At 42.1% G+C, this 26635-nt stretch overlaps 1 protein-coding gene across 1 annotated transcript in view; it reads left to right on the plus strand.

Moving 5' to 3' along the window:
• Positions 1-126: 126 nt before the first annotated feature.
• atp6v1d (ATPase H+ transporting V1 subunit D) overlaps positions 127-26635 on the plus strand; it is a 38521-nt gene continuing 12012 nt past the window's right edge. The window contains exons 1-5 of the mRNA XM_063051369.1: positions 127-522; positions 9366-9483; positions 9755-9834; positions 10130-10197; positions 15778-15822. Of these exons, the coding sequence (XP_062907439.1) occupies positions 482-522; positions 9366-9483; positions 9755-9834; positions 10130-10197; positions 15778-15822 (352 nt within the window). The 5' untranslated portion in view covers positions 127-481. The remainder of the gene's footprint in view (positions 523-9365; positions 9484-9754; positions 9835-10129; positions 10198-15777; positions 15823-26635) is intronic.

The following is a 26635-nucleotide window of genomic DNA, read 5'->3' on the forward strand; positions in this document are numbered from 1 at the left end:
TCTCACTCCCCGTCCTTTATTTCCACGATCGGTGTCCCAGTTCATCGTTGCCAGGTTGCTGGAGATCAGCTGCTCGGCTGAATTGCACAACGGCAGACGGCAGCCGCCATCTTGGTAATGGAGGGTCGCTCGCTATCGGCATCGACACACAGAAAGTGCAGTGAGAGCCCTGAGTGTTGGAACTAATCATCTAACAGCCCATGGACGCTATTTACCTGTTTAAAAACCTTCGATCGAAAGCGTAGGGTGGCCTTGTCGGTGGGATCAGACGCTCCCGACCGTCACGTGATTTTGGAACCAGCTGACCGCCGGAGGAGCGGATGCTACTGGAGCTGAAATTTGGCTCAAAACAACGAGGCGCTGCTCGCCCGGCCGAGCTTGCACTCCGGTGTCGTGACTTGCTGAAGGTCATCGGTATTTCTTCAGCAGCGGCCGATTTTCTTGCGATCGCTTGTAGCTAGGTTGCTGTCAGAGAGCGAACATGTCGGGGAAGGAAAGGATTGAAGTCTTTCCATCGCGAATGTGAGTTTCTTTTAAAGATACAGCCGTTTCCCGTTACCGTTCATTTTGATTATTATTACCGTCCAAATCTGGAATCAACGAGTTTCTAAAACTTGTACTGATTTGTAAAAAATTGACATCAATATCTTTATTTTCTATTACGGCATTGGCTTGTTCTGAGAGGCCACAACGTAAAGGCCTGTTTCTCACTGAACCATTTGTCCACTTGCAAATAAAGGAGCTATTGGCGATTACAAGCAATGAAAGTTTTAGGAGCGATTGATCGTGGGAGGTTCTTAGAATCGATTGCTGTACAAGTGCCTAATTTAAACGATTTAATAGCTTGTAATGTTGGAATTTGATTTTGCCACTGGGTTATCATAATGCTGTTTTTTGGAGAGGACATCTAGCTAAATTGAAATTGTTTTTGTAAACACGAGAACTAATTACATTTTAAACAAAAAATTATTTCCACATGGCGCAATGCTTTGACTATTTACACAGAACAAAAATTAATCGTATGTTTGGATTAGTTTCAAAATTTTCAACAATTGTGAGCTAAAAGTGAGAACGATGCAGTATGGCACATAAATGAGATAATCTTGTCATCAATGCACCACACATCTTTTTCTGTTCAATTGCTTCACCAACTCTCCAGTAAAGGTGTTATTACTGTCTATGTGAGTTCTCCCTGAGACTGCATAGTGTGAATTCTTCCCCCCAGAGATGGGCAGGTTCATACCTTAATTTCTCGCTAAAATCTGAGGGCAGTGATGGGAATTGAGGTGGGAGGGGGATGGAATTGTTCTGTGAGCAGCATAGATTTAATGAGTAGAATCCCCTCCTTCCATAATGCAGGGAAATATAGGGATAGTATTAGATTTTAGTTGAGTTGTACACAACAAAATGAACACTTACTATCTCTACATTGGATCAAAATGTTGTGATCAGTCTTCAAGCATCTGCACTTGACAAAAATGATTCAAAAATCTGGCTATAATACTGTCTTTTCAAAATAAGTAAGGCATGCTAATGTGACTCAGTATTGTCCTTTCCTATGAACAAATGAAAAAGTAGCTATGTATAATGGGACTTGTGAAAGAAAAGCTTTGAAGAGTGACATATTAATTCCCACAGTCTGTAATATCGCTGTGATTTTATCTGCAGTTTCTTATTCTCCCCAAGATGTATCAATTAACTGCTAGAACAGACTGCTACTTATTATCCTTGCCAAATATAAATAGACTCATAACATATATAATTTCCAAAATAAATAATTGGCAAGTTCCTTGGGAATGTGTAAAATATTTATGTTTAAAACCTGGTGACTCTGGTGTTGTCTGTGACCTTTTTTATAATTAAAGACAGTTTTTGAAGTAAATATTTTCATATAAACAGTGTGCAGATTAGGAACTGGTTGGAGGGGGTTATAGTACCTGATTGTATTGGCAAACTAAATCAATCTTCATAGCTGAATAAGCTCAGTCTCTGGACATTTAATTTAGTGCATCTGGTTGCTCAGCTGACATATTTATTATCCTTGTTAATTTAACTTAATATTGTATTTTTATCATGTTTATATGGACCTTCTTTGTTCTGAACTTATTTTGAAAGCCTTTGAAAGGTAGCCTGATTTATTTTTCAGGATCTAGGCATTGCTGGAAAGGCTAGTGGTTTTTATGCTTCCACAGTGACTTCTGAAATAAATAGCTTGCCAAGGCATTTCAGAGTTAGAAACATGGAAAACTTACAGCACAATACAGGCCCTTCGGCTCACAAAGCTGTGCTGAACATGTCCTTACCTTATAACTACCTAGGCTTACCCATAGCCCTCTATTTTTCTGAGCTCCATGTATCCATCGAGGAGTCTCTTAAAAGACCCTATTGTTTCTGCCTCCACCACTGCCACTGGCAGCCCATTCCAGGCACCCACCACTCTCCGTGTAAAAAAAACAAACCACAAACAAACATACTGCTGACATCTCCTCTATACCTACTTCCAAGCACCTTAAAACTCTGCCCTCTCATGCTAGCCACTTCAGCTGTGGGAAAAAGCCTCTGACTATCCACACGATCAATGCCTCTTATTATCTTGTACACCTCTATCAGGTCACCTCTCATCCTCCGTTGCTCCAAGGAGAAAAGGCCGCGTTCACTCAACCTATTCTCATAAGGCATGCTCCCCAATCCAGGCAACATCTTTGTAAATCTCCCCTGCACCCCTATGGTTTCCTTGTCCTTCCTGTAGTGAGGTGACCAGAATTGAGCACAGTACTCTAAGTGGGGTCTGATCAGGGTCCTATATAGCTGCAACATTACCTCTCAGCTCTTAAACTCAATCCCACGATTGGTGAAGGCCAATGCACCGTATGCTTTCCTAACCACAGAATCAACCTGCGTAGCAGCTTTGAGTGTCCTATGGACTTGGACCCCAAGATCCCTCTGATTCTCCACACTGCCAAGAGTCTTACCATTAATGCTATATTCTGACGTCATATTTGACCTACCAAAATGAACCACTTCACACTTATCTGGATTGAACGCCATCTGCCACTTCTCAGCCCAGTTTTGCATCCTATCAATATCCTGCTGTAACCTCCTCTGACAATCCTTCACACTGTCCACAACACCCCCAACCTTTGTGTCATCAGCAAATTTACTAACCCATTCCTCCACTTCTTCATTCAGGTCATTTATAAAAATCACAAAGAGTAGGGGTCCCAGAACAGATCCCTGAGGTACACCACTGGTCACTGGCCTCCATGCAGAATACGACCAGTCTACAACCACTCTTTGCCTTCTGCGGACAAGCCATTTCTGGATCCACAAAGCAGTGTCCCCTTGGATTCCATGCCTCCTTACTTTCTCAATAAATCTTGCATGGGGTATCTTATCTAATAACTTGCTAAAATCCATGTACACTACATTTATAACTCTACCTTCATCAATGTGTTTAGTTACATCCTCAAAAACTTCATTCAGGCTCGTAAAGCACAACCTGCTTTTGACAAAGCCATACTGACTATTCCTGATCATATTATGCCTCTCCAAATGTTCATAAATCCTGCCTCTCAGGATCTTCTCCATCAACTTGCCAGCCACTGAAGTAAGACTCACTGGGCTATAATTTCTTGGGCTATCCCTACTCCCTTTCTTGAATAAGGGAACAGTATCCGCAACCCTCCAATCTTCCGGAACCTCTCCCGTCCTCATTGATGATGCAAAGATCATCATCAGAGGCTCAGCAATCTCCTCCCTCGCTTCCCATGGTAGCCTGGGGTACATCCTGTCCGGTCCCGGTGACTTATTCAACTTGATGCTTTCCAATAGCTCCAGCACATCCTCTTTCTTAATATCTACGTGCTCAAGCTTTTCAGTCCGCTGCAAGACATCCCTACGATCGCCAAGATCGTTTTCCGTAGTGAATACTGAAGCAAGGTATTCATTAAGTACCTCTTCTATCTCCTCTGGTTCCGTTCACACTTTTCCACTGTCACACTTGATTGGTTCTGTTCTCTTGTGTCTTATCCTGTTGCTCTTTACATACTTGTAGAATGCTTTGGGGTTTTCCTTAATCCTGTCTGCCAAGGCCTTCTCATGACCCCTTCTGGCTCTCCTAATTTCATTCTTAAGCTCCTTCCTGCTGGCCTTATAGCCTTCTAGATCTCTATCATTATCTAGTTTTTTTTTTAGCCTTTCATAAGCTCTTCTTTTCTCCTTGACTAGATTTACAACAGCCTTTGTACGCCACGATTCCTGTACCCTACCATCCTTTTCCTGTCTTGTTGGAACGTACCTATGCAGAACCCCACGCAAATATCCCCTGAACATTTGTCACACTTCTTCCGTACGTTTCCCTGAGAACATCTGTTTCCAATTTATGCTTCTAATTTCCTGCCTGATAGCCTCATATTTCCAATTAAACGTTTCCCTAACTTGTCTGTTCCTTTCCCTCTCCAAAGCTATGGTAAAGGAGATAGAATTGTGATCACTATCTCCAAAATACTCTCCCACTGAGAGACCTGACACCTGACCAGGTTCATTTCCCAATACCAGATCAAGTACAGCCTCTCCTCTGGTAGGTTTATTGAGATATTGTGTCAAGAAACCTTCCTAAGCACACCAAACAAACTTCAGCCCATCTAAACCCCTCACTCTAGGGAGATGACAATCAACATTTGGGAAATTAAAATCTCCCACCACAACAACCCTATTATTGTTACTCCTTTCCAGAATCTGCCTCCCTCTCTGCTCCTCGATGTCCCTGTTACTATTGGGTGGTCTATTAAAAAAAAACACCCAGTAGAGTTATTGACCCCCTTCCTATTCCTAACTTCCACCCACAGAGACTCCGTAGACAATCCCTCCATGTCTTCCTCCGTTTCTGCAGCTGTGACACTATCTCTGATGAACAGTGCCATGTCCCCACCTCTTTTGCCTCCCTTCCTGGAACATCTAAAGCCTGGCACTTGAAGTAGCCATTCCTGCCCCTGCACCATCCAAGTCTCAGTAATGGCCACAACATCATAGCTCCAAGTGCTGATCCACGCTCTAAGCTCATCTGCTTTATGAGTATTATTCATAATACTCCTTGCATTAAAACCATCGGTCTGAGCACGTCCTTCTCTATCACCTGCCTATCCTCCCTTTTGTACTGTCTCCAAGCTATCTCTATTTGTGAGCCAACCTCCCTTTCCTCCGTCACTTCAGTTCCCACGCCCCCCCCCCAGCAATTCTAGTTTAAACTCTCCTCAATAGCCTTAGCAAACCTTGAGGATATTGGTCCCCTTGGGATTCAAGTGCAACCTGTCTTTTTTGTACAGGTCACACCTGCTCCAGAAGTGGTCCCAATGATCCAGAAATCTGAATCCCTGCCCCCTGCTCCAATCCCTCAGCCAGGCATTTATTCTCCACCTCACTCTATTCCTATACTCACTGTCACGTGGCACAGGTGGTAATCCCAAGATGACTACCTTTGAGGTCCTGCTTCTTAACTTCCTTCCTAACTCCCTGTAGTCTGTTTTCAGGTACTCCTCCTTTTTCCTGCCTATGTCGTTGGTACCAATATGTACCATGACCTCTGGCTGTTCTCCTTCCCACTTCAAGATATTGCGGACGTTATCAGAAACATCCCGGACCCTGGCACCTGGGAGGCAAACTACCATCTGCATTTCTTTCCTGCATCCACAGAATCCCTGTCTGACCCCCTAACTATAGAGTCCCCTATCACAGGTGCCTTCCTCTTCCTTTCCCTACCCTTCTGAGCCACAGGGCCAGAGTCTGTGTCAGAGGCGTGGCTACTGTTGCTTCCCCCAGATAGGCTGTCCCCCCCAACAGTACTCAGTACTTATTGTTAAGGGAGACAGCCACTGGGGCACTGGGAGTGCGAAGCGCAGAATCAGATATCACTGTGATGATTGTACATTCTAGTATCAATTGTTTGATGACAATAAAGTATAAAATACTCTCTAGCATCTGCTTCTTGCCCTTCCCTCTCCTGACTGTTACCCACTTATCTGTCTCCTGAGGCCCCGGAGTGACTACCTGCCTATAGCTCCTCTCTATCACCTCCTCACTCTCCCTGACCAGACAAAGGTCATCAAGCTGCAGCTCCAGTTTGCTAACGTGATCATTTAAGAGTCAATCATGCAGGTCTGAAGTTGCACTTGGAGTGAGGTGGCAGGTTTCCTCTGCTGAAATATATTTGCAAACCAGAGTAACACACACAAAATGCTGGAGGAATTTGGCAGGTGGGGCAGCATCGATGGAGAGGAATAAGGAGTCGTGTTTTGGGCTGAGATGCTTCAATAGGACTGGAAAGGAAAGGGGAGGAAGATTCTCTCCTCTCCCCATCTTCCTTTCTCATCCTGATGAAGGGTCTCAGCCCAAAGTATTAACTCTTTATTCCTGTCCATAGATGTTGCCTGACCTGTTGAATTCCTCCAGCATTTTATGTGTGTGTTATCTGAATCGCAAATGAGAAAATCTGCAGATGCTGGAAATCCAAGCAACACACACACGTTACAGGAGGAACTCGGCAGGCCAGGCAGCATCTATGGAAAAAAAGTACACTGGACTTTTTGGGCCGAAACCCTTTGGCAGAACTGAAGAAAAACGGCTGAGGAGAAGATTTAAAAGGTGGGGGAGGGGAGAGAGAACCACCAGGTGATGGGTGAAACCTGGAGAGGGAGGGATGAAGTAAAGAGCTGGGAAGTAGATTGGTGGAAGAGACAGAAGGCCATGGAAGAAAGCAAAAGAGGGGAGGAGCACCAGAGGGAGGCAATGGATGGGCAAGGAGATAAGGTGAGAGAGGGAAAAGAGGATGAGGAATGGAGAAGGAAGGTGTGGTTGGGGGGCATTACTGGAAGTTTGAGAAATCGATGTTCATGCCATCAGGCTAGAGGCTACCCAAATGGAATATTAGGTGGTGTTCCTCCAACCTAAGTGTGGCTTCATTATGACAGTGGAGGAGGCTATGGATGGACATATTAGAATGGAAGAAAAAGAAGAAGAAGAATAGCCCTTAACTTGGCAGTGGAGTTATCGGGGCACTGTTATGACGGTGTTTCCATAGCAAGCTATTCTTATTTTTACAAGGCTGAGTTGCTAGCTCGACGCTCAACCCGACTTGGGTTCGAATTCAGGAACCTTCGCTCCGGAGTCTGGCGCTGATATTATCGCGCCACCAAGTGGGACATATTAGAATGGGAAGTGGAATTATAATGGGTGGCCACTGGGAGATCCCGATTGTTCTGGTGGATGGAGTGTAGGTGCTCGGTGAAGCAGTCTCCCTATCTGGGTTGGGTCTCCCCAATGTACAGGAGGCCACATTGGGAGCACTGAACACAGTATATGACCCACAGACTCGAGGGTGAAGTGTCATCTCACTTGGAAGGACTGTTTAGGGTCCTGAGTGGTAGTGAGGGAAGAGGTGTAGCACTTGTTCCACTTGCAAGGATAAGTGCCTGGAGGGAGATCAGTGTGGAGGGATGAATGGACAACTGAGTCGCGTAGGAAGCGATCCCTGCGGAAAGCAGAAAGTGGGGGTGGGAGGTGGAAAGAAAGATGTGCTTGGTGATGGGATCCCGTTGGAGGTAGTGCAAGTTCTGGTGAATTATGTGCTGGATGCGGAGGCTGGTGGGGTGGTAGGTGAGGACAAGAGGAACCCTGTCCCTGGCAGAAGGATGAGGTAAGAGCAGATGTGCGTGAAATAGAAGAGATGCGGTTGAGGGTAGCGTTGATGGTGGAGGAAGGGAAGCCCCATTCTTTGAAAAAGGGGGACATCTCCTTCGTTCTAGACTGAGAGCGGATGTGGCGAAGATGGAGGAATTGAAAAAAGGGGATGGCGTTTTTACAAGTAGCGGGGGTGGGATGAGGTGTTGTTTAGGTAGCTGTGAGGATCTGTGGGTTTGTAGCAGAAAGGAACAGCGTGTGCGTAAATGGATTTTAGGTGAGTAGGGGGTTGCACAGGTCCAGACCCACCCTCTCGACATCCCCTCCGGGATCCAGTGGCATGGTGGGGTCCAAGACAGCTGGGGAAGTTCTGTTGCAGTGAATGGCCAGACCAAGCTTTGATGCAAGGGATGTCCTTTCCGCGCTTCACGGCACGTGTTTGCTCGATGGCTGTTGACCCTACGAGAGGGTTCATCCACCCTTTGACAGGTCTTGTTTTTCGTCCTGCAGGGTGTCTAGCCACTCTCCTCTCCAGGCAAGCCTGGTGGGGGAGCTGGTTTAGTCGCCGACCATGCGACAGGTAGCACTGGGTTACATGGTACCGGTAGCACTCAGACTAGTGACCTGACCTTATCAGTGGATAAGCTGTCTCCGAAGGTAGAGACAGTGAGATTGAGAAAGGGGAGGGAGGTGTCAGAAATAGACCAGGTGAATTTGAGGGCAGGGTGGAAGTTTGTGTGTGTGTGTGTGTACTCTAGATTTCCAGATTTCTGCAGAAATGCTTGTGTTTATCATTAGTGAACTAGATAGACTTTTACAACAAACTGATAGCCTTGTGGCCATTACAACTGATGATGTGGTTAATTCCAGATTATTAACAGAGAGAATAACTGATTTCTCAATTCCTCTGTGTATACAGTTTAATCTTGATTAAATAAATCCCTGGCCACTCTTTGTGAATAGTATCAGGAGAGTTCTTTGTACCTTGTTATGCCTGCTCTTTGGAGTCTTACACTACCTAGTCTTTTGTGTCTCAGCTTTGTGGAAAGCTTTCTTATCATCTAAATTGTGCTTCTCAAACTTTATATATTTTTCATGTACTCCCTCCACCACCTCTGTCACAGGGAAAACAAGCTAACTGTAATATTCTGTCCCAGGCAATCTGGCAATTTTCTTCTGCACCCTCTCCAGTGTAATCCTGCCTCCTATAGCGTGGCTCCTGGAACTGCACACAGTATTCCAGCTGTGCATAACTAATATTTTAATATTGCTCCACGGTCTCTTCGCTTGTATACTTGGTGCCCTAGCTAATGAAAGCAAGCATCCTGTATGCCTTTATCACCACCCTATCTACCCATGCTGTAAATTTTAGAGATGTTTAAAGAATAAATTCCCTTTGTTTATCAATACTGCCCATCATTCTTGTAATACCTTAATTAAAATTCCCAAAATGCTTAGCAGGATTTAATTCCAGCAGCCATTGCCTTGCTCGGCTGAAAAACACCATTTTAAATTAAGTGTGATTTTAGCACTTGCCATCTGTGCTCTGGTTGAAAATGGGAAATGTGATTTTTTGTGGTATTTTAAAAAAAAGCATTATGAAGTTGTAGTGTGAGTTTTGCAATGGATTCTAATGAAATAGTAATAGCAATATTGTACTTGTGCGTTGTTCCCTTTTCCTGTTTCTACAGGGCACAAACCATAATGAAAGCCCGGTTGAAAGGTGCGCAAACTGGTCGTAACTTACTGAAGAAAAAATCTGATGCACTTACACTCCGTTTCAGGCAAATCCTGAAAAAGATCATAGAGGTGAAACTGAAAAAATACCTTTGCAAGCTTCAATAAATGCATATTTATTGCTATTTTAGTGAAATTATTAGTATAATACACATGTTGATCAATAAGTGGCTGGATTGTCAGTTTCAAGCAGCTCATTTTCATGTATAACTAAGCAACAGGCTGTATAATCTGAAAACACTTTCTACATTTAAAAACAAAATAGCAACAGTAAATTTAAGTAACAGCTATGAAGTCTAAGGTGGCAGTGCCGTATGTTTAATTGTGGTTTTTCTTCTTCCAGACCAAGACCTTGATGGGTGAAGTAATGAGGGAGGCAGCTTTTTCTTTAGCTGAAGCAAAATTTACTGCTGGAGATTTCAGGTGAGACCATAATGAAAAAGTATTTTGCCAGCTGACTGGTTTAATCCTCATTGTGCAAATGTTTTTGCATCTAATTTTTGCCATTAATGTTGATTGCTAACCATGAATTGTTGAGTTATTTGTATTGGCTAACTGTAGAAGGAAGTGTTCATTGAATTAAAACCTCAGTGTCTAGATTTAACAGTGATGACGAACAACTGTGATTCAGATTTTAGTATCCTTGCAAAACTTTTTCTGTGTGTCTGATGTAATAAGACTAATATTACAATTAATTTCTTGGTTCTTTTGTATTCAGTACTACTGTGATCCAGAATGTGAACAAGGCACAGGTCAAGGTCAGGGCCAAAAAGGATAATGTAGCAGGTATGTTTTCTTGACACTGTTGTATTATGGTTGTCTTGACTAATGTGGCATTTTATACTTGCAATATCAGGTTTACACCCAGGTCACTGTAATTTTATGAAAATTAGTTGTTTTTGTAAACCTCTGCTGCTTTAGAAGCACCCACAATATTCTGCAGACTTAGAGAGAAGCATAAATGTCATGTCAGCAATTTTTCTGCAATGTCTCTATTTTGCTGTCATCTTCAACCTTAGTGAGAAGGGAGCTCTTCTTTCTTTACTTTGTTCAGTTGTTTGTTTCAAGACCAGGTCCAGATATTTTGCTACATTTGCTCTTCCATTTCTTCTTCTTCATCCGTGCTCTGTAAGAGATTCTCATTCTGCTGATCTGAACCACTAACTTTTTATGTGATGGAATGAATTCTGGCAATACGTCCAATTAGTGTACAAACTTTTAATATAGGGTAGTTCTAATTTGTTTCCATTTTCTTTCACAATGAAATATAAACTAATTGCATTTTATTGAAGAGAGCAGTTCTCAGTCTGGTGCTTCAATCTTGGAATTATTAAGTATAAGGTTTAAAAGAATGGGCAAACTTGTGCAGAATTAAATCTGTTAATTCTGCACAGTAAGTTTGTCGAATAGTGTCAACTTTTCTGACGTGCTAATTTAATATTTCAGACCGCAATATGGATTTTGTATTCTAGATGGTGTCAGATCTGATGTATTATAATTTGATTGTGACAAGCTCTGTCTGAAGTCTGCTCAGAATATTTGACATTTTGTTCTGAGCATACCATGCCACCTTGATTTATGATAGTAACTGGGCACATAATAACTGCTGAAAACTAGAAGAAAAAAGTTTCTTTTCCCCACACTTTTGTTTCCTGATGTTGGTGACAGCTTATTTACTGACCATCCATGGTTACTTTGATAATGGTAGCAAAGTGCAGGGATTTTGTTTGAATAATGATGTTTGGATGAGAATTAAAAGGATGTGCCAAAAAAGTAGTGATGTAAACCGTGTAAATTGTAATTATTTTTGCTCCTTGCACAATATGAGGGAGAGGTGGTAGAGGGATTTCCAGGTAGGCTTCAAGTTATTGCAGTGGGTCCTGTTGATAGTGAATTGGATTAGTGTTTTTTTTAAGTGGGTTGATTTTTGCAGGGATGAAAACGTGAGATGAGTACTTGCTTTCAGTCTTGTGTACTCATTATGATGAAAACATGTGCATGTTTTATTATATTTGGAAATTCTGGAACTCCTACTTTAATTTCTCTTTTATTTTTGAAACCTTCTCGCCAATGGAGCAGTGGTCTCCATTTTTGTAAATGGATACAGTGACATTGAAGAAAGTGTTCTTTGACGACTAATGTACAAAATCATAGAAGTGCTAATGGTGTGGTGCACAACAGTTAGTTTTACAGCTCCAGAGATCTGGGTTTAAATCTGAAGTTAGGTGCTGACTGTGTGAATTCTTCCTGTGAACACATGGATCTCTTCTGAGTGTTTCCATCTCATTCTAAAGAAAGCTGTTAATATTGCTTACTGTTAACATTTCCCTTGGTGTAGATATATGGCAGGAGAATTAAAAAGGGAGGAGTTGCTGGCATGTGAGAAAAATCAATTTCAGGACCATTGGGGAAATAAGATGAGGTGGAAAGGAACCAAATTGCTGCTGTTGGAGCTAGTATGAATGTAATGATCTGAATGGCCCTTAGGGCATGTTTGAGATTGTACAGTAAAACTCTCATCTTGCTGACTTGGGGTTTTGACATAAACTTCTGGTAAGATGGTGACACATGCCATCATCAGTGGCCTCTCTTGGCCAACCAAAGGTGCTTTTTTTTCCCTTTGTAAACTATTTTAACGAGCCAAAGACAATACTCCAAGAACATCAGGTATTGCGGGGCTACTCCATCAGTGTGCTGCTTGTTGATCGGAGTATCTGGACTGGTGTCGGTGGTGGAGCTGGGTGAGATGTCAAAGGGGCTGACTCTGATGGAGAGAGAGACGGCTAAGGCCGGGATGGTGGAGAAGGAGCCAGCTGAGGTGTCAAAGGAACCTGCTGGGATGTCGGAGGAGCTGGATTGGGTATAGAGGAGCTAATTTGGCTGCAGACCCCTACTCGGAAGCATCGGAGTGGGTGCAGTGTAACCATGGGAGATTTTCAGACATTTCACTTGTGATCGCAAGAATCTATTGGACAGTGATAATGTAAGTTGCTGCAAGTCTACTACCCTTGTCTGGTGGTGGAACAGATGACATAGGAGCTGTGAAACCTTGGTTGTAGCAAGGACTAGGCCTCAAGCCTTGCAGACCAGGTGAGAGGCATGGAAGTGTTTACAGAGTGGCATCTGAGCTCGGCTGGGGCCCGGCTTGCTCTGTTGGTGCTGACCTAAGGTCGAGGATGTTTCTGACTGGTTGCAAAATATTCTCAAGGGGGAGGGTGAGAAGTCAGAGCTCATTGTGCACAAAACATAGGTGGGTAAAGGGCTGAGATCCTGTGGAGTAAGCAGCAGGAATTTGGGAAAGGGTGGAAAAAGCAGGACATTGAGGATAGTAATCACTTGATTACTCACTGTGCTAGTTGTGGCTGAAGGGTTGGTGCAGGGGACAGGGATGACCTGTACAAGAGAGATAAATTGCACTTGAACTAGAGGAGATTTAATATTTTGGTGGACGGATTTGCCACCATGGAGGGTTTAAACTAGATTGGTGGCGAGTGAGATCCAAAGCAGAAGCAGGAGGCTAGAAGTTTAGACAGAATTCACGACACCGAGGTCAGTAGATAAGACAGGCAGCAGAATGGCAGGAAGTGAGTGAAGACCATTGGGTTAAATTGCATTTATTTCAGTGTGGGGACCTGATGGGCTAGGATATTATAGGAATATGGCTGAGAGAAGGTTAGAACTGACAGCTAAATGTTCCAGCATACAGTGGGATAGGAATAGAGGAAGGAAGAAGGAGAGTTGCATTTCTGATTAAGGAGGATGTCATGGGAGTAGTCCATCACAAAATTACAGAGGGATTGTCCAGGGAGGCTTTATGGCTGGAGTTGAAAAATAAAGCGATGATCATCTTGTTGGGATTGTACTATAGACCTGTTAATAGTCGATAGGAGTCAGAGAAACAAATATGCAATGAGAATGCAGGAACATTCAAGAAAAATAGGGTTGTCATTGTAGGGAATCTTAACTTTCCTAACAGATTGGGACTGCCATAAGTGCTAAGCACTTAGATGGGGTGGAATTTGTGATGTGTGTACAGGAAAGTTTCCTTAGGCAATGTATAGAATGGCCTAATAGGGAAGGGCAAAGCTTGACCTGCTCTTGCAAAATGAAGGAAGACAGGTAACTGAGGTGTCAGTGGGGTAGGGGCAGTGATTGTAGTTCTATTAGTTTTTAATTGGTCATGGAAAGAGATAGATCTGGTCTACAAGTTAAAGTTCTAAATTGGGGTAAGGAAATTGTTTGAATATATTTGACAGAAACTTGCAAAAGTTAATCAGAATACCTTGTTTACAGGCACAGAGACTTCTGGTAGGTGGGGGACAAATTTGAGGATCTTGGTCCTTGAGACATTTAATAGGAACAATTTGGAGATGGTCTACATTTCAGGGGGTGAGGTACTGGATGCCTTAAAACATGGAAAGGTAGATAAATCTCCAGGGCCTAATCAGGTATATTCAAGAATACTGGGTAGCTAGAGAAAAATGACAGGACACCTGGCTGAGTTATTTGTTTGAAATAGGAGAAATGCTGGAAGACTTGAAGGTGGCTCATGTAGTGTCTTTATTTAAGAAAGGCTGTAAAGGGAGCAATAGGCAAGTAAGCCTAACACCTGTGGTAGGCAAGTTGCCAGAAGAGATTCTGAGGGATAAGATTTGTATGCATTTTGAAAGTTGGGTATTGATTAGGAATAGTTAGCACAGCTTTGCATGAAGAAAGTTGCAACAAGGTTGTTGAGGGCAGGGCATTAGACATGGTCTCTTTGGACTTGAGCAATGGAAAGTTAGATCACATGGAATCCAGAAAGAGGTAACTAATTAGATATACAATTGGTGATGGTAGGAAGCAGAGGGTGATTGTGGAAGGTTGTTTTTCTGACAGAAGGCACATAATTAGAGGTGTTCCCCAAGGGTTGGTGCTAGGCCCATTATTATAGGTAATCTACACCAAAGATTTGGATGAGAATGTACAAGGCACACTTAGTAAGTTTGCAGATGGCACTAAATGAGGTAGTGTCGTTGCCAATGAAATGGTTTACATTATTTAGAGGGATCTTAATCACCTGCGTCAGTGGGCTGAGAAATGTTAAGTGGCATTTAATTTGGATAAGGGTGTGGTGTTGACAAATGAAGGTAGAATGTTCACAGAGAATGTTAGGGAGTATTGTTAAACAGAGGGACCCAGGTATACAGTAAAATGGATGTTTCAGGTTGGTAAATAAGGTTTTAGTACACTGGTTTTCATCAGTAAGGGCTCTGAGTATAGAAGCTGGGATGTTATGTTGTAGTTGTGAAGGAGTTGGTGAAGTTACTTTGGAATATTGTTTAGTTTTGGTTGTCCTGCTATAGGAAATGTGCTATTAAGCTGGAAAAAGTGCAGAGGAGATTTGTGAAGATGTAGCTGGGACCTGAGGGCTGAGTAATAGAGATAGGTAGGGACTTTTTTTTTTGGAGGGTCGGAGAATGAGGGCTGATGTTATGGAGATGTACAAAATCTTGACAGCTGAAAGAAGGGATAGGAAAGGTTTAGAGGGATACGGGCTAAATGTGGGCAGATGAGACAAGCTGAGATGGGAATCTTTGTCAGCATGGAGCAGCTGGGCCAAAGGTCCAGTTTCTGTGCTATATGACTCCAACCAGGTAAGCTTAAATTAAATGTGGGAATCCATAACCAAAAAGTCAGCAGAAAGAGTGCAGTAAACATCACATAATGAGGCAGATTCTTAACTGTGGGGTATCCAAATAAAAGGATAGCAGATCACCGGCACCGTACTGTAACAATCATGATGAACACTACATTCTTGTTTTGCTAACAAGTCTTTAAGATCATGATAGGAAGTAGAAAATGTTTTCACTGGTCTAGATTAAAATTAGGTGACATTAAAAATTCAGTTGGGAATTTTGTGTAATTGAAGGAAGTGCAAATAGCTGAGATTCACAGACCACCAAGGAGTAATTAAATCATGCAGTTGCCTTGTGCTGTGGATATGATGTAACCAGTATGCCCAGTTTGGTGATTTGATTCACATCCCTTTTCAATAAGGTAAGTGTGCTTGAGTAGTTTTCATGTTGGATAAATAGATTTGTGATGAGGACTGATATTTTTAAGTATGATGTGTGGTAGCTTGAATAGACCAACAAAATAAAAGGTAAATATTGCAGCCTTTTCCTACCTGTCCCAGTTATTGAAAGAAGTTGGCATTTGTTGAAGCCTGCTTTGACTTCTAAAATGCAGGCAGGTAAATAAATATGAAAATAAGAAAAAGAGCAATGAGTAAATTGTATGCCTTATAAAATTGTTTTGTCATGATCAAGGAATAAAAAAATTTCTTTACTGTTTCCACGTTTACTGAATGTATTTTCTTAATAGGTGTTGTACTGCCAGTATTTGAACATTATCAGGAAGGAGGAGACAGTAAGTAAAATGTTGTTTTATTCTTTTTGACAAAAAATGGAAATATACTTCATAATATTGAATGATTCTTTGTAAAAGCATGGTCACTCAAGTAGTCTTCTACAAGATTCCTGAAGGATAAATCAGTTTTCTGAAAGTATTACCTTAAAGTTGGAGAGACAAACAGGTAACTTGGGACATAAATTGTATGGATGAAGAGAGGATGTGTAAACTGTCTAGAACACCATGGCACAGGGATCCAGTTGAATGTAGACTGATAAGGGCCAACATGGTTGGGAAATGGACTCTGGTATCTGCAGCAAAGAGTCTCAAAGGCTGTGTTGCCTGCCTTGTTAAGGACATCTCTTCTGTATGAAGAAGAACTTGGGATGGAAGGTGGTGGATCTAGTTGCTGTAGTCCATGTGGGCAGTAGCAACATGACTAGTAAGAAGAAGGATTTTCTGCTGAATGTTTGAGGAGCTCGAGGCAGAATTGAAAAGTAGAAGTACAAGGCTGGTAAACTCCACATTATTCGCTGAGTCATGTGCACCTTGGTAAAGGGTGAATAGAAAACTAACTGTATGGCTTCAAGCTTTGTGTGGGAGAAATGGCTTCTGATCCATGGGACACTGGTGCCAGAATTGGGGAAAGAAAGAGTTTTTCTGTTGAGGTGGACCCTCGCTGAACCATGTTGGGACCAATATGCTGGTGAATTACATCACTGGGATTATAGATTGTTTCCAACTAGTGGTGGGGTGGGGGGGGTGGTATTGGTTTCAAATCAAAGTCAACTTTAGTCATATGCACAAGTGCCATGAAAAACTTATAACAGCACTATATAAGCTGCATTCATTAGAAAAACTAAGCATAAAGTATGCACAATTTTACAAAAGTACACATTTAGAATCGATTGAAGTCCATTTTAGTGCAAAGTGACCAAAGTGCTCATCGTGATGCTAAACTGCAGTGATTAGGATTTTGTTGGCTGGGTCAATAACTCAGTGAAGGAAAGTTGCTGTCCCTGAGACTGGTGGTGTGGAACTTCAGGCTTCTGTACGTCTTGTCTGTTGGTAGCTGCAGAAGGATGGCGTGGTCTGGATGGTGAGGATCTTTGATGGATGTTGCCCTGTTTGAGGCAGCATCTCCTATAGATCTACTAATGGTGTCACCCACAGGACAGAAATCATTTGGGGGGAGGGGGGAAAGAAACTAGCGCAATAGCCAGGGCAGAATATGTAAGGAAAAATGCATTAAAAAATGTTGAATTGTGATAAATATTTTATTAAAAGTTATAAAAGATCATTAACAAAATTTCAAAACTGGTTTTGTCAATGAGAGAAAGTAACAGAACAGTACTGAATTGCAGTATAAAGGGAGTCAATAGTGATGTGGAATCAATTTGGATTGAAGTCATCTACAGGGAAAGGAAGACACAGGTGGGAGTAGTCTATAGACTCCCAAATTATGACCCTTCAGTAGGTCAAAGTATTAATGGGGAAATATCAGGGGTGTGTTTGAAGAAAACTCCAATTAATATGGGACGTTTTAATCTACATATTGGGAAAACCAAACTGGTAGGGTGTCACAGGGGAGTAATTGTGGAGTGCTTTAGGGATTGCTTTTCAGAGTAGGACATTACAGAGCATACCTGGAACAGGTTTTCTAGATTTGGTCATGTGTAATGAGGAAGAATTAATAACTCTAAGATCACCTACAGATCCCCTTGGGGGTGGTAAACTCAAATGAAAGAGTTCTAAATGCAATAGTTCATCGGCAGAGGGGGTGTGGTGACTGGTGGTTTAAACAAAAATGAAATGAAATCAAAGCTTTAGAGGTGACATGGGATTGGAAGATGAAGAATCCTTGTGACTAAAGTTAAGAAACTGCAAGGGTAAAAAGACCCTGAAGGTAGTTACATGCCGGCCTCCAAACAGTAACTAGGATGAGGGCTACGAATAACGATGGGAGATAGAAATGGTATGTCAAAAGGGCAATAGTACAATAGTCATGAGGGATTTCAGTATGCGGGTAGACTGGGGAAAATCAGGCTGGTGCTAGGTCCCAAGACAAGAAATTTGTAGAATGGGTACAAGATGGCTTTTTAGAGCAGCTTGTGGTTAAGCCCACTAGGGGGAAGGCACCTCTGGATTGGATGTTATGTAATGAACTAGATATGATTCAGAAGCTGAAGAAGCCCTTGGGGGGCAGTGATCATAAAATGATAGCATTTACCCTGCAGTTTGAAAGGGAGAAGCTAAAATCAGTTGTATCAGTATTACAGTGGAGTAAAGGCAACTACAGAGGCTTGAAAGAGGAGCTAGAAAGGCTGATTGGAAGGGGACACTAGCAGGGATGATGGCAGAGCAGCAATGGCTGGAGATTCTGGGAACAATTTGGAAGGTGTAAGATAGATGCAACACAAAGAAGGAGTTTTCTAAAGGTAGGATGAAGCAACTGATTCTGAAAATTCAGGAATTAGAGGTGCGAAGGGAGCTCTTGTGCAGGATTCATTTCCTTAAAGTTAACTTGCAAGTTGAGTCAGTGGTGAGGAAGACAAATGCAATATTACCATTCATTTTGAGAGGACTAGAATATAAAAGCAAGGATGTAATGCTGAGGTTTTAGAAGACATTGGTCAGACTTCACTTAGAACATTGTGAGCAGTTTTGGGCCCCTTATCTAACAAAGGATGTGCTGGCATTGGAGAGGGTCCAGAGGTGGTTTATGAGAATGATCCTGGGAATGAAAGGGTTAATGTATCAGGAGTCATTGATGGCTTTGGGACTGTTCTCGATGGTGTTCAGAAGAATGAGGGGTGATCTTATTGAAACATTTCAAATATTGAAAGACCTAGATAGAGTGGATGTAGAGAGAATGTTCCTATAGTGGGGAGCCTAGACCAGAGGGCACAGCCTCAGAATTGAGGAGCTTGTATTTAGGACAGAGATGAGAAGGAACTTCTTTAGCCAGAGCTTAGTGAATCTGTGGAATTCATTGTCACAGATGGCTGCAGAGGCTAAGTCATTGGGTATATTTAAAGTGGAGGCTGATAGGTTCTTGATTAGTTAAGATGTCAACGGTTACAGAGAGGAGGCAAGATAATACAGTTGAGAGGGATAACAAATCAACTATAATGGAATGGTGGAGTAGACTTGATGGGGTGAATGGCCTAGTTATGCTCCTATGTCTTATGGGCTATGGTCTTCTAACCAGATTCTTCAATTTAAATAAGGACAGTTATAACTGAGGGAGACGTTGAAGTTGGACTTGGTAGATAAACTAAGAGACAGGTCAGTATATGAGCTGTTGGGGGGAGGGGGGTTGGTACTTTGGGGCCACTGACCACAATTCTATTGGTTTTAAAATAGTTGTGGAAAAAGATAGAGCAGGTCCACAGGTTAAATTTTGAGTTTTAACCTTACGGGTTGAGACTTTTGATTGGAGAAAGGCTAACTTTGAGGAGATGTGAAAGGATTTAGAAGGAGTGGATTGGGACAATTTGTTTTATGGGAAGGATGTAATAGAGAAGTAGAGGTCATTTAAAGGTGAAATTTTGAGGGTACAGGATCTTTATGTTCCTGTTAGGTTGAAAGGAAAGCTTAAAAGTTTGAGAGAGCCATGGTTTTCAAGGGATATTGGAAACTTGGTTTGGAAAAAGAGAGAGATCTTCAATAAATATAGGCAGCTTGGAGTAAATGAGGTGCTCAAGGAATATAAAGAATGTAAAAAGAATCTTAAGAAATTAGAAAAGCTAAAAGAAGATATGAGGTTGCTTTGGCAAGTAAAGTGAAAATAAATCCAAAGGGTTTCTACAGTTATATTAATAGTAAAAGAATAGTGAGGGATAAAATTGGTCCCTTAGAGAATCAGAGTGGATGGCTATGTGCGGAGCCAAAAGAGATGGGGGAGATGTTGAACAATTTCTTTTCTTCGGTATTCACGAAGAAGAAGGATATTGAATTGTGTAAGGTAAGGGAAACAAGTAAGGTAGTTATGGAAACTATGATGATTAACGAAGAGGAAGTACTGGTGCTTTTAAGGAATATAAAAGTGGATAAGTCTCTGGGTCCTGACAGGATATTCCCTGGGACCTTGAGGGAAGTTAGTGTGGAAATAGCAGGGGCTCTGACAGAAATATTTCAAATGTCATTAGAAACGGGGATGGTGCCGGAGGATTGGCGTATTGCTCATGTTGTTCAATTTTTTATAAAGGGTTCTAAGAGTAAACCTAGTAATTATCAGCCTGTGAGTTTGACGTCAGTGGTGGGTAAATTGATGGAAATTATTCTTAGAGATGGTATATATAATTATCTGGATAGACAGGGTTTGATTAGGAACAGTCAACAAGGATTTGTGCGTGGAAGGTCATGTTTGACAAATCTTATTGAATTGTTTGGAAAGGATACTAGGAAAGTTGACGAGGGTAAAGCGGTGGATGTTGTCTACATGGACTTCAGTAAGGCCTTTGACAAGGTTCCACATGAAAGGTTAGTTAGGAAGGTTCAATTGTTAGGTATTAATATTGAAGTAGTAAAATGGATTCAGCAGTGGCTGGATGGGAGACGCCAGAGAGTAGTGGTGGATAACTGTGTGTCAGATTGGAGGCCGGTGTGTAGCGGTGTGCCTCAGGGATCTGTACTGGGTCCAATGTTGTTTGTCATATATATTAATGATTTGGAGAATGGGGTGGTAAATTGGATTAGTAAGTATGCAGATGATACTAAGATAGGTGGAGTTGTGGATAGTGAAGTAGGTTTTCAAAGCTTGCAGAGAGATTTAGGCCAGTTAGAAGAGTGGGCTGAAAGATGGCAGATGGAGTTTAATGCTGATAAATGTGAGGTGCTACATTTCGGTAGGACTAATCAAAATAGGACATACATGGTAAATGGTAGGGCATTGAAGAATGCAGTAGAACAGATGGATCTAGGAATAATGGTGCATAGTTACCTGAAGGTGGAATCTCATGTGGATAGGGTGGTGAAGAAAGCTTCGGGTATGCTGGCCTTTATAAATAAGAGTATTGAGTATAGGAGTTGGGATGTAATGTTGAAATTGTACAAGGCATTGGTAAGGCCAAATTTGGAGTATTGTGTACAGTTCTGGTCACCGAATTATAGGAAAGATGTCAATAAAATTGAGAGAGTACAGAGAAGATTTACTGGAATGTTACCTGGATTTCATTTCCTAAGTTACAGAGAAAGGTTGAACAAGTTGGGTCTTTTTCTTTGGAGCGTAGAATGTTCAGGGGGATAGACAGAGGTGACATGGATAGGCTTTTTCCATTGAGAGTAGGGGAAATTCAAACAAGAGGACATGAGTTGAGAGTTAAAAGGCAAAAGTTTAGGGGTAACATGAGGGGGAACTTCTTTACTCAGAGAGTGGTAGCTGTGTGGAATGAGCTTCCAGCAGAAGTGGTTGAGGCGGGTTCGATGTTGTCATTTAAAGTTAAATTGGATAGCTATATGGACAGGAAAGGAATGGAGGGTATGGGCCGAGTGCAGGTCGGTCGGACTAGGTGAGAGTAAGCGTTCGGCATGGACTAGAAGGGCCGAGATGGCCTGTTTCTGTGCTGTAATTGTTACAAGGTTAAAGTCTAGAGTAGAGGTTCCCAAATTTTTTTTTATGCCATAGAACAGTACCATTAAGCACGAGGTCCGAAACCGTAGGAAAGGGGCGTTAGGCAGAATCTAGATCAACTGGGTGACTAGTTGAAGGGAAAGGAACGGTTGGCAAGTGGGAGGCTTTTGCAGGGGCAGCATGTTCCTTTTAGCAAGTTCATGAGACCCAGCTGGTGAGAGAGAGTGGTTCGTTCTGGTGTAGAATGAGAAGGAAACATACATTGCTTTTAGGTAGCTATGAATCCTTAATGAATATAAAAAAATTAAGAGGGAAAACAGGAGGGCAATAAGATGGTATAAGGTGGATTTGGCAGGCAGGGCTAAAGATAATCACCAGAGGTTTTCAGTTATATTAACAGTAATAGAGTGACTAGGGGAGAGATTAGATCCTCTTAAAGACCATCATGGGTGCTTATGCGTGGAGCCACAGGAGATGGCCGAGATTTTTAATGTCTTTTTCTCCTCTATTTACAAAGGAGAATATCATAGATGCCAGAGAAATGAGGGTAATAAACAGTGAAGTCTTGAGAAATGTAAGTATGAGGAAGGAAGTATTTGCAGCCTTTAAGTGCATTATGGTGGACTCATACCCTGGGTGTCAAGATCTCTGAAGATCGATCCTGGTCCCAACATACCAATGCAGATATAAAGAAGATGACAGCGGCTATATTTCATTAGGAGTTTGAAGAGATTTGGTTTGTCACCTGAAACACTCAATAACTTCTGTAGATGTACCATGGAGAGCATTCTGACTGGCTGCATCACTGTCTGATATGGGGGTGGTGGGTGCTACTGCACAGTACTGAAAGCAGCTACAGATATTTGTAGAATTAGTCAGCTCCATCTTGGGTACTAGCCTCCATAGCATCCAAGACATCTTCAAGGAGCAGTGCCTGAAAGGTGACATCCATTATTAAGGACCCCCATCACCCAGGGCATACCCTCTTATTGTTACCATCAGGAAGGAGGTACAGAAGACTGAAGGCACACACTCACATTCAGAACCAGCTTCTTCCCCCTCTGCCATATGATTCATAAATGGACATTGAGCCCATGAACACTACCTCACTTTTTAATATATATTCTTACTGCTTTTGCACGAATTTAGATCTATTTAATATTAGATTAGATTAGATACAACTTTATTGTCATTGTGCTGAGTACAGATACAGAGCCAATGAAATGCAGTTAGCATCTAACCAGAAATGCAAAGAATAGTGTTATTTACAAAATATCTGCAAATTAAAGTTAAGTGCTACAGCACACAAATATAAAAGTACTGAGACAGTACAATATGGGTGCATATGAGGTTCAGCAGGGTCACAGCCTCAAGGAAGAAGCTCTTCCTGTGCCTGCTGGTGCGGGAGTGGAGGCTCCTGTAGCGCCTACCGGATGGGAGGAGTGTAGAATATATACAGGTATATATTTATTTTGTTTTGTCTTTTTATGATCATGTATTGCATTGAACTACTGTTAAGTTAACATTTCGTGACACATGCCGGTGATAATAAACCTGACTGATTCTGCCGGATCTCTATTCCTTGGAGCGTGGGAGAATGAGGAGTGACCTCACTGAAGTTTATAAAATCATGAAGTAAATGGGTAAGGTGAGCAGTCATGATCTTTTTCCCCAGGGGCGGGGAGTCCAAAACTAGAGGGCACAGATGCAGGATAAGAGGGGAGAGATTAAAGAGACCTGAGAGCAACTTCTTTACAAAGGGTAATGAGTACCTGGAGTGAGCTGCCTGAGCAAGTGGTCATGGTAGGTACCAGTACAACATTTAAAAGGCATTTGGATAGGTACATGGAGGGGAAGCTCTTGGAGGGTTAGGAGCCGAATGCAGCCAACTGGGATACCAGCAGGGCGATAGGGCCTGGTTCTATGGAAATACTCAAACTGCTGCTCTGTGATGTTCTGCAAGTTTATCCCAGTCAAAAAGGGGAATTCATGAGAAAGGCATAATCCGATGGTTGATAAAAGATGATGCTGAATTGAAAATAAGGTTAAGACATAAGACATGGGAGAATTAGGCCTTTCAGCCCAGAGTCTGCTCTACCGTTCTGTATTGCCTGATTTATTATCCCTCTCAACCGCATTCTCCAGCTTTCTACCCAGATCCTTTGACACCCTTACTAATCAAGAACCTATCAACCTCTGCTTTTAATATGCCCATGTAATGTACCTGCAAGTGGATCACACATTCTTGGGAGGTTTGCTAATCCTAAGAGGAAGGATTTAAACTAAATTGGCAAAAGTATAGGGTACAAATAGAGTACAGTCAAATATTAAAAAGGAAGCAAAGTTGTTGCAGTAGGGAGAGTAGATATGGGTATCATAGGGCAGGATGCAATGATACAGTGCAGTCTGACTTGCAATGCAGATGAACTGACTGTTGATTAGAACATGGAATATGATATTATTGCTATAACAGGCAAAAGAAAGCTAGTACTGGCAACCTACCACTCCAGGGTTAAACATCTTCAGGTATGACAGTGAGGATATAATGTGGGATGGCATTGTTGATTAGAGACCATTTCTACAGTAATGTGGGATGAGATTCTAGAAGAACCTTTGAGTAAGGGGATAGAGGTGGAAATAAAAAGTGATTTTTTTGGGGGTTATCTGAAAGATATCCTAACAGTCAAGCAGGAAGTGGGTGCAGATGTGTGGGCAAATCAAAGGTGTAACGATAATAGGCTTTTAGAAGGCATTTTGTTTCCAATATTGATTGAGATTGCCTTTATGTGAACGGGATAGTTTCTCAATGCAGCATCCCTGAAAGCCATTTGAGAGAACATGTAGATAATTCTAGTAGAGAAGAGGCAGTACTGTGCCTAATCTTACAACATGCAGCTGGGCGAGTATTAATGTGAATAGGAGAGCATTTTGGAATTTGCATATTAAGCCATAGAAGCAGGCCATTTCAGCCCATTGAGTCTGTGTTAGTTCGTGGAATTAGTGACCATCACTTTGCAAATCTCAAGGTAGGATAAGATCTGTCTGGACAGTAAAATACTTAATTGAGTGAAAGCTGGAAGTAGGTTGTTGTGACTTTCAATGAACTGCACAGAGATTAGAATTGTAGCTGCAACATCAGATCTTTATTCAGCACCCCAAGCAAACAGTAGTAGCAGATCCCCCTGAACTCAATGTTGATTGAGTTTATACACCCTTTAAGAACAAAGGTTACAGTGGCTGATTGAACACAATTTCTATTGTTATAATTGCACAATTTACTTAAATCTTTTGGGTGTACACAAATAGTTCCACATAGAATTATTTACATTGGGAACACATGTTTAGTGACAAGATTATCAAACGTTTTTGTCTCAAAAACACAAGAAAATCTGAACACAAGAAAATCTACATACAGATTTCACACCATACTGAGTGATTATCGGGTACATAAACAATCCATGCCTATTCCCATGCTAATATGCCAAATGGTAAAAGCCAGACTGATACCACTTTGGTCTCTGGCCCAATAATGATTAAAATAACCCTGTTGTCTGCACGTTTGGCCAGTTTACTTGAGAATGTCTCATGGTCATGTTTCCAAACCGAATCTCTTAAGAAACCTCCCAAGTTGGTAGCGTACTGTCTTCAGTGCATTCCTTGATGTAATTATCTTGTAATATCAACTGAATTGCTGCTTCTAATGGTTAGATTTGAAATAATTTAAAGATTGGTCCTCATTTATTTTGCTGACTGGTAATCTATAACTCCTGCTTATAGAAACATAGAAAATAGGTGCAGGAGTAGGCCATTCGGCCCTTCGAGCCTGCACCGCCATTTATTATGATCATGGCTGATCATCCAACTCAGAACCCCGCCCCAGCCTTCCCTCCATACCCCCCGACCCCCGTAGCCACAAGGGCCATATCTAACTCCCTCTTAAATATAGCCAATGAACTGGCCTCAACTTTCCTGTGGCAGAGAATTCCACAGATTCACCACTCTCTGTGAAGAAGTTTTTCCTAATCTCGGTCCTAAAAGGCTTCCCCTCTATCCTCAAACTGTGGCCCCTCGTTCTGGACTTCCCCAACATCAGGAACAATCTTCCTGCATCTAGCCTGTCCAATCCCTTTAGGATTTTATACGTTTCAATCAGATCCCCCCTCAATCTTCTAAATTCCAACGAGTACAAGCCCAGTTCATCCAGTCTTTCTTCATATGAAAGTCCTGCCATCCCAGGAATCAATCTGGTGAACCTTCTTTGTACTCCCTCTATGGCAAGGATGTCTTTCCTCAGATTAGGGGACCAAAACTGCACACAATACTCCAGGTGTGGTCTCACCAAGGCCTTGTACAACTGCAGTAGTACCTCCCTGCTCCTGTACTCGAATCCTCTCGCTATAAATGCCAGCATACCGTTCGCCTTTTTCACCGCCTGCTGTACCTGCATGCCCACTTTCAATGACTGGTGTATAATGACACCCAGGTCTCGTTGCACCTCCCCTTTTCCTAATCGGCCACCATTCAGATAATAATCTATTTTCCTATTTTTGCCACCAAAGTGGATAACTTCACATTTATCCACATTAAATTGCATCTGCCATGAATTTGCCCACTCACCCAACCTATCCATGTCACCCTGCATCCTCTTAGCATCCTCCTCACTGCTAACACTGCCACCCAACTTCGTGTCATCCGCAAACTTGGAGATGCTGCATTTAATTCCTTCATCCAAGTCATTAATATATATTGTAAACATCTGGGGTCCCAGCACTGAGCCTTGCGGTACCCCACTAGTCACCGCCTGCCATTCTGAAAAGGTCCCGTTTATTCCCACTCTTTGCTTCCTGTCTGCTAACCAATTCTCCACCCACACCAATACCTTACCCCCAATACCATGTGCTTTAAGTTTGCACACTAATCTCCTGTGTGGGACCTTGTCAAAAGCCTTTTGAAAATCCAAATATACCACATCCACTGGTTCTCCCCTATCTACTCTACTAGTTACATCCTCAAAAAATTCTATGAGATTCGTCAGACGTGACTTTCCTTTCACAAATCCATGCTGACTTTGTCCGATGATTTCACCGCTTTCCAAATGTGCTGTTATCACATCCTTGATAACTGACTCCAGCAGTTTCCCCACCACCGACGTTAGGCTAACCGGTCTATAATTCCCCGGTTTCTCTCTCCCTCCTTTTTTAAAAAGTGGGGTTACATTAGCCACCCTCCAATCCTCAGGAACTAGTCCAGAATCTA

Source organism: Mobula hypostoma, chromosome 1 (assembly GCF_963921235.1).
Source record: "Mobula hypostoma chromosome 1, sMobHyp1.1, whole genome shotgun sequence".
NCBI lineage: Eukaryota > Metazoa > Chordata > Chondrichthyes > Myliobatiformes > Myliobatidae > Mobula > Mobula hypostoma.